General features: G+C 37.6%; 1 protein-coding gene across 1 annotated transcript in view; it reads left to right on the forward strand.

The window, feature by feature from the left end:
• The window catches only part of slc6a17 (solute carrier family 6 member 17), a 30,372-nt gene extending 16,267 nt beyond the window's left edge, over positions 1-14,105 (forward strand). Inside the window, exons 5-12 of the mRNA XM_051904083.1 lie at positions 332-513; positions 1,725-1,835; positions 2,210-2,451; positions 2,628-2,820; positions 3,482-3,674; positions 3,799-3,958; positions 6,039-6,201; positions 6,448-14,105. Coding sequence (XP_051760043.1) covers positions 332-513; positions 1,725-1,835; positions 2,210-2,451; positions 2,628-2,820; positions 3,482-3,674; positions 3,799-3,958; positions 6,039-6,201; positions 6,448-6,816 — 1,613 coding nt within the window. The 3' untranslated portion in view covers positions 6,817-14,105. The remainder of the gene's footprint in view (positions 1-331; positions 514-1,724; positions 1,836-2,209; positions 2,452-2,627; positions 2,821-3,481; positions 3,675-3,798; positions 3,959-6,038; positions 6,202-6,447) is intronic.
• The last annotated feature ends 326 nt before the right edge of the window (positions 14,106-14,431 follow it).

Raw genomic sequence — 14,431 nt, forward strand, 5'->3', positions numbered from 1 at the left:
CTTTGTAGTGAATCAAAAATATACTGCAGGACCAGTGTTGACTGATTCTTGGTACAAATGAGTCTTTTAATGAATCGTTCAAAAAGATGAGTTACCTGTTTGAATCAGTCTGAAACACTGTCCTGTATAATTGACAACATTAGCAGAGAGAGAATTTCTTTCATACCGTATATAAGCAAAATGGACATCACAACTGAAATGAATCGAAATCAAATCCTAAGAAATACTATGCTGATCTTTTCCACAAGGTCATCAAATAGTCAGTGTTGTAAAGAAATATTAATAGTCACGGACTTCATTTTGTCCCTCTGGTTTTCTTTTGCCTGGTTAGTTGTGGAGCCTGAGTGTGAGAAGAGCTCAGCAACCACGTACTTCTGGTACCGCGAGACCCTGAACATCACCAGCACAATCGCAGACAGCGGGGGTCTGAACTGGAAGATGACTTTGTCGCTGCTGGCAGCCTGGATAATTGTCTGCCTGGCTGTAGTAAAGGGCATTCAGTCTTCTGGGAAGGTGAGGCAGACGTGCTACTGCATGAGATAATGAAATGAGAATCAACTGAATTGAGAAACATCAATTTTCAGATAGCTCAAAGGCACAATCTGCAGATGCTGCGTTATCGGGCACTTCTGAACAATTACACAATCACGATGCACAATTATGAGTATTTTCTCAGAGCGGAACGTTTGTTTTCTCCTTGAAGCTAGTTAAATGTGTGATAGTGCTGCAGTTTTTGCAAACACAGATTTTACGGAAAAATACCTATTTACCACAGTGTCTGAATAACAGGCACACAAATAGTTCTATAAATCAAAATTACAGTTAATCTCATTAGACCAATAGAGCTTCACCACCTGTTCTGGGGCCAGTTGCATAAACATAGCCACTAAGTTAAGACTGTCTTAAGAACTAGTTTGACCAACTAGCTATTAGTTAGGGCTAATCTTTCTTATTTTTCATATTCAAATTAGACAAATCTACCTTTTTATGTAAATGACTTAAAAAAAAAAAAGGCCAGTCTTGAAGAAGATGACTAACTGTAAGGCTAGTTTAAAGGCACACTATGTAAATTTTCACTGCTAGAGGTCGCTTATTCAAAACAAAGGTGTAGCTTGATGACGACTTGATTTCATGGAATCATGGGAGGTGTTGAAAAGAATCGGGATGGTACTCGGTGGAAATCATGTTCATGGATGAGATTATTAACGTTACTGTAGTATGAAGCAGAAGAGGAACACAAGAACTGGAACGATTGCTAATGAGAGACCATCTAAATTTGTCTGGATTTAAACATGTTTGGAAACATTTGGGATAATGTAAGTACACAAGTCAACAAAATATATAATGTTGTTCTTGTGGTTTTTGGATATTTTAATCCAAAAATCTTACATATTGTGCCTTTAAGCAGCAGTTAAATAATTGTATTTAAAATAATGTTTACATTTTATTTTAATCAATGAAATAAATCAATAATAATAGAATTTATTAGATTTTTTCTGTTTATTTATTCCCACCAAAGATAAAAGATTTAACCAAATAAAGTGGATTCTTACAAAAACTTTACATTTATTAACAAAAAAATGCCAAATTTACGATATTTATTGCAATAAATAACACCAAAAGCATTAATACACAGTTATTGTTCTCTGTGAAATGTATAGACAAATCATTATAAAACATTTGAACAAAAACATGATCAATATTGTCACATCGTGTTTGTGCAGGTGATGTACTTCAGCTCACTCTTTCCATACGTGGTGCTCTTCTGCTTCCTAGTGAGAGGAATATTTCTTAAAGGAGCAGTAGACGGCATTGCTCACATGTTCACACCCAAGGTAAGGCGAGTGTATGCACATGCTTTCTAATTCTTAAACACACACATGAAATTTAGGCTGTCCAGATGATTTAAGATTTATCTAGCAGACACATTACATGCTGTGTAAGCAACGCTTTATATAGTCAGCAATCTTAGAAAGAAAATTTGTGCAGCTAAAATGTAGCGCTCTGTCACAATGTTGGACTCCCTCTTGTGGTGTAGTTGGGATATTTAATCAAATTCATATTATGAAATATGATTCTATTACATTAATCACATATGATTCTAAACAATAGAAGGCCTTCAGCTATGCTGACACTTATTTGGCACTGTTCATTTACTTAAAGAGTAATTTACTTGTTCATTTACTTGTTTTAATTTATTTAATTTTAGCTGGAGATCATGTTGGAGCCGCAAGTATGGCGTGAAGCTGCCACACAGGTCTTCTTTGCTCTTGGTCTGGGTTTTGGAGGTGTCATCGCTTTTTCCAGTTACAATAAAAGAGACAACAACTGTCATTTTGATGCCGTGCTGGTCTCCTTCATCAACTTCATGACCTCTATACTGGCCACACTCGTGGTGTTTGCTGTGCTGGGCTTCAAAGCCAACATCATGAACGAGAAATGTGTTGTGGAGTACGTATGACCTCCCAGTACATTTCATTTCTTTCATAAAAGGATCATTTTTGTGATTGGATTAGGTTACACTCTCCATTGTAATATAATATTTATGCCTAATGTCTTTAAATCTACATTTAAAGCTGGATTTCGAGGTCATGCAACAGCCTCATGTCTGTTTTGTTCTCCTGTAGGAATGCTGAAAAGATTCTAGGCTACTTGAACTCAAATGTGCTGAGTCAGGATCTCATCCCCCCTCACGTCAACTTTTCCCACCTCAGCTCGTCGGACTATGCCGAGATGTACGGCGTAATAAAGATTGTGAAAGAGGACAGTTTTGAGCAGCTGGGGCTAGAGCCGTGTCTGCTGGAGGATGAGCTCAATAAGGCAGGTGTTCGGCCAATCAGCTGAAGCTTTCAGCAGGTTTTCAGCTAAGCCATTTAGGATGGATGAAACGTAAATTTAGACTTTTACCATTTGTTTTTTGCCAAGCTCAAAAGACAAAAATGTCTATTGTAATAATGCCTTTCACCGAACCGTAATGCTCTGGAATATATTGTCTGTTCATGCTGTTTATGAATTTTAGAGACTTTTTTATTTATTTATGCACAATTAGTTTTTATTTATTCATCTCTCTCAGTGTTATTATAGCTTTTGTGTAGCCTTTTTATTTCTATTTTATTTGTTTGTTTTACTGTTTTATTTTTTCAGTGTTTCCTCTTTTCACTTTTATTTTTTTAGTATATTTGTGCTGCCAAAATTAGTGTTAAATGATTATTCAATTACCAGCATTAAACTTCTTAGGGCTGTCTGGTGGTATCTAGTGGCATTTTTATTTATGAAAAGTGTTTATAAAATGTAAAACTTTTACAATATATTCTATATAAAAAATAAAATGTTATTTGAAATTTTATAAATACATATTATTTAATTTAGATTCAGTTTTTACAATTATGTAAATGTCATATAACAAATGTTTTTATTTTAGGCTTTTTTATCTTAATAACACTGTCTCTCTCTCTCTCTCTATCTCTCTCTCTCCCATCAGGCTGTTCAAGGCACTGGTCTGGCTTTTATTGCCTTCACAGAGGCTATGACCCATTTTCCTGCTTCTCCCTTCTGGTCTGTCATGTTTTTCTTTATGTTGATAAACCTGGGCTTGGGCAGCATGATTGGCACCATGACTGGCATTACCACACCCATTCTGGATACCTTCAAAATTCGCAAAGAGGTGCTCACAGGTGAGAGCTCCTGTTTTTTTCACTGCTCTTTTATTTCTGAGCCAGTAAATTAAGTTTACTATAAATGATGCTGGGCCAATTTTACAAGGCACTGAGTAACTTGTATAATCTTGTATTTCCCCAGTGGGCTGTTGTATTGTGGCCTTTTTGTGCGGCTTGCTGTTTGTCCAGCGTTCAGGGAACTACTTTGTCACCATGTTTGATGACTACTCTGCTGGTTTGCCCCTCACTATTGTGGTGATCCTGGAGAATGTATCTGTTGCCTGGGTCTATGGCACCAAGAGGTGGGCAGATTGTTTAGTGCTGTTGGAGTTCTCTGGAGGTTTGCTCAGAGAGATACTCAAAATAGGAATGTAGGGGCTTTCGCACCAGAGGAACATTTTCTTAGTTTCTATAACTATTAGTAATTATCCTCTGTTTTTACTGTCATGTGACCTACCACCGTCAGTTGTGTTGCTTCACTTCCATTCATAAATCCCTTCCCATGGCGTCACAGGATAGTAAAGTGTCCATCGAATGCGCACTTCAGAATCCCAGCGGAAGTAGTAGGTCATCTGGGGACTTTTTGCCTACTGTTTTTTGAATACTACGTATTCAGACATACCACTCTTTTGGCGTGCTTTTTTCGCATACTAGTTAGTAGGGAAGTATTCAATTTTGGACGAAGCAATAATTTACAGTTGGATGTGGGAATATCCCAAATTAACTGTCCCACTTCAGACCTCAGTGAGTTCCAGTCACTCTTTCTTCACGTTCGCATGTTGACCATGTGATGTCACCATGACACAAACAGAGCATATCGTGTTTTTGTCAATTATGGCAAAACAGAATAAAAATAGCATAAAATCACTTTAATAACAGCTGACAAAAAGCAAAAACGAAGGAAACATTACATTAACTTAATGTCTAATGTTAAAGTTTGTTTTTACGTTTATATTCATTAGGAAGCAGGACACGCCGACATCTTGGAAGTGACGTCAAATGACGCATCTCGCTGAGGTCAGGGTTGATCGGTGAACACCAAGTTTACATGCCGAATGTCTGACTTTGAGTGGTGTTCCAGATGTTATTTCCTAGAAGGAGGTGGGAAAAATCCATCTCTCTGGAACACAGCATTACTCCACGAACATGGAAAACAGTGATAGATAGCATTTACCTGTCGCATTTTTCTGTGGTGTTATGTTCTTTTCTCAGCCTCGTTGATATGTAGCACTGCACGTTGTTGTAGGAGATATTGTCTCATAGCCCTCCTTTTTGCTCTTTCAATCGCATAACTTATACATCTATATTCCATCTCCATTATCATGAAATCCACGACACACAACAAAAACAGCCCCGATCACAGCGTCCTCCATCATCTAGTTGTTGAATGTCACGTCGCTGTCTGCGGCTTACGTCACTTCAGAGTTCCTACATAGTGGCTGCATTCTATCAGGCAATGACTTTGCAGGCAGCGTTTGGACATGAAGGTACCTCACAAAACTGATTTCAGACAGACTTCTGAGGCAGAGTAACAGTTTAATGATCTACAGCAAAGTAGAGAAGGCTTTGGTGATAACTAAGGGAATATTTAATTACTACAATAGTATTTTCTTTCTAGAAATGACATCAAAAGTGATAAATGTTGCTCAAAAATGTACATTTACACAAAAAACCGACAATCAACCGCAACTTTCAGACGCCATCTTTCTTAGCTGAACTGTCTCGGAATGGAACGCACAGTATTGTGCGATATCAAAGGTAGCGAAGGATACATCTATGCTGCCTTCAAAAATCGATCAGATGAAGGGATCTCAGGAGACAGGAAGTGAAGCTATAATTGGATTCTGATGTGTCTTGATGCCTTCCTACCTTGGAATGCATCCTCTGAAGCCAGTCTGTGGCTGTTTAAGCTGTCCATTTTTGGGATTGACAACCGCATTTACTTACAGGTGTGAGTCTCAACATGTCCCGTTCACACAGCAACTTATAGTAGCGGTCTAGTGGATTCTGTCTGTATAAACGTGCAATGGGAGTCAAGCTTGTATTCTCTTATCACTGACCAAAGTAATATCAAAGATGGCGACGTCCATAAAACTGAAAAGTCTTATCACTTTTAACACGAGTCCAATCGAGCCACGAGTTCATCAGTCAAATTTTCATTAACCAACAGCAGCGTTTAGCGTCTCGGGAGACCGCCCTGGTGGTTGTTCCTATAACTGAATTCCTGTAACTACCCGGTGCAAAAGCCCCTGTAATCTCTGAAATCAGATCTCTTCATTGTTTGTTCTTGCTAACACTAAATATAGTCTCTATGCAGTTCAGTTTGCTTTTGCCTTGTGTCTGATATTGATCTGTAATTCTGCATGCTTTATGGTGTTCTAGGTTCATGCAGGATCTGGAGGACATGCTGGGTTTCAGACCGTGCTTTATTTACTTCTACCTGTGGAAGTATGTGTCTCCAGTGTGTCTGATCATACTGATTTCTGCCAGTGTTGTAGAGATGGCCATCAGCCCTCCAGGATACAATGCATGGGTGCAAGACCTGGTTAGTTATACACTATGTATATGTCTGTCTAATCCTTTTCTCTCTCTCTATTCCTGTCCCCAAACTATAATATATGCTTAACCATAAAATACATTTTGAATGGTAGTACCTGTATTTCAAGGAGGAAGTTAGCTATGAATTCTAGATTTTGATGACATTTACATTGAAAAATATCATTCAAGGACTTTAACTTAGTGACTTCTATTCTGTTTCACCATTTCTTTCTCTCCTTCTCCCTATAATCAGGCCATGGAGAGGTTTCAGGGTTATCCTCCTTGGGCACTAGCCATGTGTTTTGCTCTGATCGTTGTGGCCATGCTTCCTCTTCCATTGGTTTTTATCGCCCGTCACTTTAACTGGCTCCCAGACGGTTCCAACAAGCTGTCCGTCTCCTACCGTAAGAGCCTGGCAAAGGAGGCTTCCAACCTGGAAGATGAGACGAGGTTTATCCTCGGAAAGAATCCCAGCGAAGCCCCTTCTCCCATGCCCAGCCATCGGGCCTATCTGGGCCCCGGCAGCACCTCTCCCGTGGAGCTCATCACCAACTCTACCTCCATCAGCGGCTATGGCAGCGGTTACCAGACCAACCCCGCCCCTCCCAAATCTGAGTCCTGATCCTCCAACCCACCACCCAGAGACTGAGATGGAAAGAGAAAGAAGATGCTGAACAGATGAGAAGGTCCTAGTGTTGGTCACACCTTAACCCAAGCCATCCAGAGGAGCAGGACCACAAGAAAACGAACAGAAAGACACAGAGATCCTTCCGTATTCCCTGACTAGACAGCTTCCCCTGGGCCCAATTATTCATACAGACTACAGATGTTGGTCTGAAGGTGAAAGAGAGCCTGGAGCTTTCAGATCAGTGTGTAAGGTGGCTTATTTGGTAAGTTGTTTTTGCATATAGATAAAAAAATGTCAACTCTAAGAAGGTAATGAAAACATTCAAGCTGCAGGTTTGGTCTCTGTCACTGGTTTTGGGGCCATAGGGGTGGGTAACACATCCCTCTCTGTGAGTGCTGTAGTGATACTTGTCACTCAGGTTAAGGTGTTACCAATGCTGCTGAACTTCAGACATCTTACAAAATACGCAAGATAAAACATGCCATGCGAGGAATTTAATTTAACCCCACCTTTAGTGATCATAAAGATAGATGACTTAGAGGGGCTCAGAGAAACTAAAGCTTTCACTTATTATAATGAGTCCTCTAATGGATATTATGTAAGTGTCACTGTTAAATACAGACCGCCTGACAATAGAGTGAATTGATAGCTTGATTTCTGTTACAGACTGAAGTACGTGTTCATTTGATAAGTGTTCTTGGTTATAGACTTGGCACATCAACAGTCTGTCATGTCCACATCTCAGCACAGGTGGGCGACATATGTATTCATACACAAAGCACATACTGTAGTCTCAGTGCAGTATCAAATATATACAGTATCAGTGTCAAGTCAGGCTGTTTTTGCAACTGGATTTATCTGATGTTCTTTTTTGGAAAGTTTTATCTAGATGTTTTTCATTTTTATAATCTTAACAAATATGACTGCCTGATTAGAGGTGACTTTCACACAGCACAAGGAATGACATTTCCAGTTTGCAATAAGGGGCACAATTTGAGCCAAGTAACTCCACCAAGCACAATAACTATAACTTTAAAATTACAAATGAACTGAACATCAACAAATATTTCATTTTATTTCCATGTCTGCAATGGCAGTAATATAAATGATATGATTAGCTGCCATTTTAAGCTTTACTCTGCACCGCAGTTCTAAACCAGTGGAGAAATCTGCATTAGATGGTTTCTGTTTTTACTGAAAGTTATCATGCTTGGTGGAGATTACAATAAGTTCCAAATAGGGAATGGTACTGAAATCTACTTTGTTTTTAAACTTCAAACCACAAAACATGTAAATGTTTAAATTGTGTTTGCTTATGATTTACAAATACCTATCTCAGATTATTTACATATAGTGAGTTTACTGCACAGAGAAGTGTTTGGCCCTTGTTTTCAAAACTTGCTGTCCTGGGGCCATATTACAGACACACATTCTCGTCATGGCCACGAAACAGATAAGATGTGTTTAAGTTGGGATTCATTTTTCTGTAATACGGCTGATCTCTGGAGTATGTGTAAAATACATTATGAGGTCATCTGTGTGGATTTCAATCTGAAATTGTAAGAATTCTTAAAAAAAAGCCACACATATAATGGCCTCATAATTTCACACAGAGATATATACGCTATTGTTCAAAGTTTTGTAGTCAGTAAGATTTTTTTTAAAGAAATTAATACTTTTATTCAGCAAGGATGCATTAATTTTATCAAAAGTGACACAAAAAGACATGAAAATATATTATTAAAATATAAAACTATGTTAAAATTTAGTATTTCACAATATCACTGTTTTTTTTTCGCCAAATAACGCATCCTTGGTATGCAGAGGGTGCTTCTTTCAAAACGTTTAAAAAAAATCTTAACGACCCCAAACTATTGGACGGTAGTGTATAAATATAATATAATATAATATAATATATATATAAGCCTCTTTGCATAATATTTTTTGTATTTTTTCTCTCTAAAAAAAATGGCATTATAAAAAAAGCAGGCTCTGAAAATTATAAATGGTAAAATATGTTTTAAAAAAGATTAATGTAAATCAACCTGATATGGAAAAGCAGTTGAGTATATTTATAAGGTAATATGTTGAGCTGGAAGAAGAGGACCAGTTTTCTTAAGGAACCAAAGTATAGTCTTGGTTTGTGTAATGTGTAGTCCCTTTATGTGTAGTGAATACTGTGAAGACTGCCTAATGTAATTGAGAATCGCTGCCCTTAAAAGCTCACTGCCGAATAATCTGTAAGCCTAAACATACTCTCCTTTTTAGTCTGGTTTATGTGCTTTTAACAGATACTCTGGTCTTAATGAAAGGGGTACATTTTCAGTATTTATTCCAGTAAGAATAGATTCAGGGAGCAGAAGAGGGCTGGAGAGCCGAGGAAAGTGTGAAGAAGAGTGGGACAGGAGTTGTGGGTCATATTGAAACACTGATGAGTACAACGGCGAAGCTTTTGATCATCCAGCTGCGTGTACCTTTCGCGTCTATCACAAAAGCTGCTGTGATAAAAATAGACACTGACTAGGCTGGTTACCCAGGGGAACCTGTGTCAGAAACAGCACGGCTGCATGTTAATGAGTCCTCCTTGAGGCGGCGGGGGGGGGTGCTCAAGATGTTCCTATGAGGGCCTTGTGGTATCCCTAGCAACCATTGCATTTCACAACAACAAGGGGGAAATTATTTAAGGGGAAAGTTCACCTAAAAATTATGCTTTTATTCTTTTATCATTTACTCCTCATGTTGTTCCAAACCTCTATGACTTTCTTGCATCCATGGACAGAAAATATGAATTGATTTATGAATATCCTGGTCACTTTTTTTCTTTTCAATGAAAGTGAATTGGGACTGGGACTGTTAAGCATAAAAAAGACAAAAAGCACCATAAAAGTGGTCTTCTCAAGTCATACAATTGCTTTGTGAAAGAAATGTAAGTAATTATTCACTGACAATCTTCGCCTCCATTGTAGTGCTTCATTCAAATGTTGGAGCTTGACAGCTCCAGTCCCCATTCACTTTCACTGTTCACACTGATTGTTGCATACATTCTTCGAAACATCTTCTTTCTGTGTTTTACATTTGATGTGAAGTCACATGGGTTTGGAGCAACACGAGGGTGAGTAAATTATGGCAAATGTGTTTACGTTTTTATGAGAATTTTCTCTTTATGAGCCCACAATTTACCTACACTAAGATATATTGTGTCTTCATTCATTGAAAGCAAATTAGGAGGTTAGAAGTATGTGAAGACATCCACCTAGACAAGAATTTCTAACTAGTCTGTTGTGCATTGACTCTGCCCTAATCACACAGTCAGATGAGATTGTCAAAAGAGCACATTGATACATAAATCAGCACAGATATTAGACAGTTTTACATGCACAATTTGTTTGTAGTAGTTTATAGTTGTCCAGTGTGTGGTAAAGTACAATAATGTTAATGTATATAACCTGCAATAGCACAAGATTGTCCACAAGGTGTCGCTGTTTGCTGTTGATTAATGTGTTGAAGGCGTGTCTCTACGTGCCCAGCCTCATCTCTGAGATGAACATCCCCCCACCCCACCGCTGAGCACAGCTGGTGCCTCTCATTATCGCTTGCACTCTAATGATTTATGTGAAACATATATTGTTTGTTTTGTTGTTGTTCGCTTGTGGCAGTTTTGGGTTTGTGCACTTTACCTTCTCTCGACAAGAGGCCCCAGAGCTGCACCTCACAAGCACAAAACGACGCTAGGATTGTTTTAATATCTACACTGACAAACAGATGCAACTTGAATTGGTTTATTAAGGGGGGGGAAATTAAAAGCCAGTCAAGCAAAATTTGAACTTGTGACTCCTTGCACTGAATAAAAAATATTTCTCTCAGCCACAACAGCTCATATTCAGACTGAAATCCTAGGTATTCAACAGCACCAAGTTATTAACAAGAAAAGAGGAGAGTACAGCTCTCCAATTAAAATCTCCTCTGAGATTTTGAGCTTGAATATTAAATACTACATCAAGGACCGTCAGCAGGGGGTCAGTGACCACTAGGAGGTCCACATCGATACTGCAGGCCAATTATTTCACAAAACAAAACAAAAATGCAATATTAAGTTAACTTCAACCAAAGCTAAAGCTAAGAATCTAAAGATAAATAATTCATAATCCTGCCCACATTAGACACTTTACATTACGGTTTTGTGCATAATTTCAGATGACAATTTAGTACAGATACAAATTATTATTTAAATAGCCAAGGTTACACTTCTTTATATTTAATAAACAATCAGAACCACAAAATAAAAAGAGAACTGTCTCTAGCTGATATTTGTTCCTCATTCATAATCATCTGCACTCCTCAGACCAAGATTGGTGAACCTTCTGACCTCCCAACAATATTTGGAAAGACAATATAAATGAACAGGGAACAAAGCAGTCGATTAGCACAAAGCCAAGCACAACATTTGACAGCAGATTTACGTACACTCAAAAAAATGAATTGTTGGGATTTAAAAAGCAGCGTCAGGTGGTTCCACACAACTATATTGAGTAATTTGTACAAATAACAATTTAGTTGTATGAACAAAAGAAATTCAAGTAAAGCTGACAAAATTTCTTTAAGTAAATACAATTCATTTGAATTTGCCACTGTTACATAATATTTATATGTGAAGTTTACTTAATAATGTTATGTTAAATTTATAAAAGTTTATTATGAAAAGTGAACACATTTATTGACTTAATTTCCTTATTAAATTAACTATTTGCTCTAGAAAATGCACTCAAAAAAATAACTTGAACAAACTCAATTTAATTGAGAGCAGGAATTCCATCTTATAAATATGTATATGAGGCTCACAGCCTAAACAGGCGCCACTCTTCTGCATAATGGTAACCAAACAATAAAAAATAAAACACTACAGAAACTCCAATGCTATCTCACAACCAATTCGTACATTTTCACGAGGTGGCTGATTCAGACGAATTCGTACGATTTGTCTAAACCCCAGTGACGGGTAGGTATGGGGCAGGGTTAGGGGTAGGTAATTCGTTTGAATTCATATGAATTTGGCAATAGTAAAATATGTACAATATAGCAAAAAATTTACAAATTCGTACGAGTGAGGTCATACGAATTAGCCACCTTCCACCTCCTTTAAACTCCTTTAAATGTCCAACAAAACTGAACATTAAACACTGACATAAACTAACAACATCTTTCCCTTTACCGAAAAACATATAAAATAAAACTTAAATCCCTAAATTTTCTCTCCTAAAGCAGTCCCTTGCAAAGCATGCTAGGAACTACGGATCCACTGCCCAGTTAGTGATGTCAACATTAATTTGTGTGTTTCACTCAGAAATGTTAAGTTGACTGAACAAACACTTATTAAGTAAAGCTGACAATACTCATTTTTAGTAGAAACAACTTAGTTAAATTAAGTTCATGTAGTTACATGAGTTTTTTAAGTAATGTGAACAAGGATGGTTTGAGTGAAACTAACAATAATAAAAGTTCATTTTTTTGAGTAAAACATGCATTAGCAAGCACATGTGTACAAGCATTAAAATGCTTACTATGACTTTTTGGGCTGGGAAGCAATAATCATAATACTCACTTTATACTCCTCTGAGATGATAAGCACACTCCTCTCTCTACATAATGGTCACAGGTAGTGGTAATAGATCACAATTGTACATCCTGCTGTGATGAAATGGAGTGGTAACACATTAATACATAATTGCAAGTGCTCTCTGTTCAAATAGCATGTGTTCACTACAATCTTTATAGATATTGATCAGACTCAACTACTGAGGTTAATTCACTAAATGTTGTCGACAATCTGGAATCATGTGGCTCTTGTTCATCTTTTTGAAGCACAGACACAATTGCACTTTTAATTTGCTCTGAAAACAATGAAAACTGCAGCTCTGGGACCTCTTGAAACGAAGTTCATTATAGCGTAAACATTGAGCCATATTTTAGTCGACTGCAACTGATGAAATGTACAGCAAGCATCTCTTCCTTTTTTCAAGAGGTGCTGAAGGCCATAATGTTTGTGAGCAAAGTGCTATACTGTATATTTATGTACATTGTGATTCTGAATATTATATCTGTAAATATCAGTGTACATTTTGTTAAACGACTGGTGAGAAATCTATGAAAGGCAAACAGGTGAATTCTTGTAACACTGACGTGTATGATATTGTTGTACAGTTAAAACGTAGAATATTTAACTATTTTGTACATTGTGTAATAGTGTTGTGTATGGGAGTAGTGTCTGTTGTCTCAAGTGTGTGTGTGTGTGTGTATAAAAAAGGCTGTTTTATTTTTGCTATTGTGATGTTGTGAGTCCCTAACCTCCTAAGATTCACCTCCAGGTGTGAGTTTTGATTCCTCTGTGAACATGACTCGTTCATTTGTGTGTTCACGCCGCAAAGATTGTTGGTTAGCACACTAAACTGAAGTGTTCTTTTACGCTTTTAATGTAAATGTTGGTTTTAATTCAATGTAGACGTCAGCTTATCATACAGACAGCACCTTCTGTACGCTCCTCTGGCCTTAGTATCCGCAATATTATCGTTTGCTGCTTCTAGGTTTTGTCAAAAGTCAAAATGTTCACGCACTTTTTACGTTTTTAGTCTGACTATATTCAACGCAATCATTGTTAGTAGTGTTAGGTTACTGTAACCCACATTTAGCTGGGACATTTCCACTCTTTGTGCCTCAAACTTATACGAGCACAAAGGAGGAAAGCCAAACTAGAGTACTTTTGCACTCTGGAAGTGCTATTTTAATCATTAGAAATGTACTTGATGTGAATGTAAATGTATTTTTAATGCCCCAAAGTACTGTAATGATCATCCGCGAGTAATTTAGCAAGACGGACACTGATGAAACGTGTACTATTACCCTCTAGTCTACTCTTGTGTGCTGTACTAGTCTTAGATTTATAAGCAATATTTCTGCAGGCATTTACTTTGGTTGGACATTGGTCAGATGGTCTGTGAGGCCACAGGAACCGCTGTTACTCTGAGAGTAGGGGCGTCAGAGGGCTTCACTGCTAAAGAAGAGCACTGCTCTTAAAACTTTTGTCAAACCCTATTCTGTTGGGTGATAGCACATTCAGATCACTAGCCACAGTATACTGTTAGCTTTACAAGGACTATTTTAATGTCTCTTAGTCAGTGTCATTGATATTGTACAGTATTTCCGATTCACTTGGAAAAACGCTGAGTTGTGAATATTAAATATGGACCATCACTAAAATGAACAATAAAAAGTTGGTTCTCACGCTGAAATGTGTCTCTTTGATTTGTTCTTTGACATGAGATTAATTGAGTTGTTTTCAATCACAATATTAAAAAGATAAGGACAAGACTGAGCATCCCTGTGTTTTGAGCATTGGTGTGAGTCATCTGTGTTGAGCGATGGCCAGATTCATTGACTGACAGACTGAAAAGGTTTCTACCACAGCTTGGTGAAAACCAATAAAGAAAGAGACCTGAAGCTTTCAAAGAGGGAAACCTGATACACTTATAGGATGAAAGGTTCCTGAAAGCTGAAAAGACCCTCCTGACATCTTACAAGCCGAAATCTTCATTTTAGGGAATGTGTTTGAACTTGG

The sequence above is a fragment of the Ctenopharyngodon idella genome, chromosome 8 (genome assembly GCF_019924925.1).
Source record: "Ctenopharyngodon idella isolate HZGC_01 chromosome 8, HZGC01, whole genome shotgun sequence".
In the NCBI taxonomy this organism is placed as follows: Eukaryota; Metazoa; Chordata; class Actinopteri; order Cypriniformes; family Xenocyprididae; genus Ctenopharyngodon; species Ctenopharyngodon idella.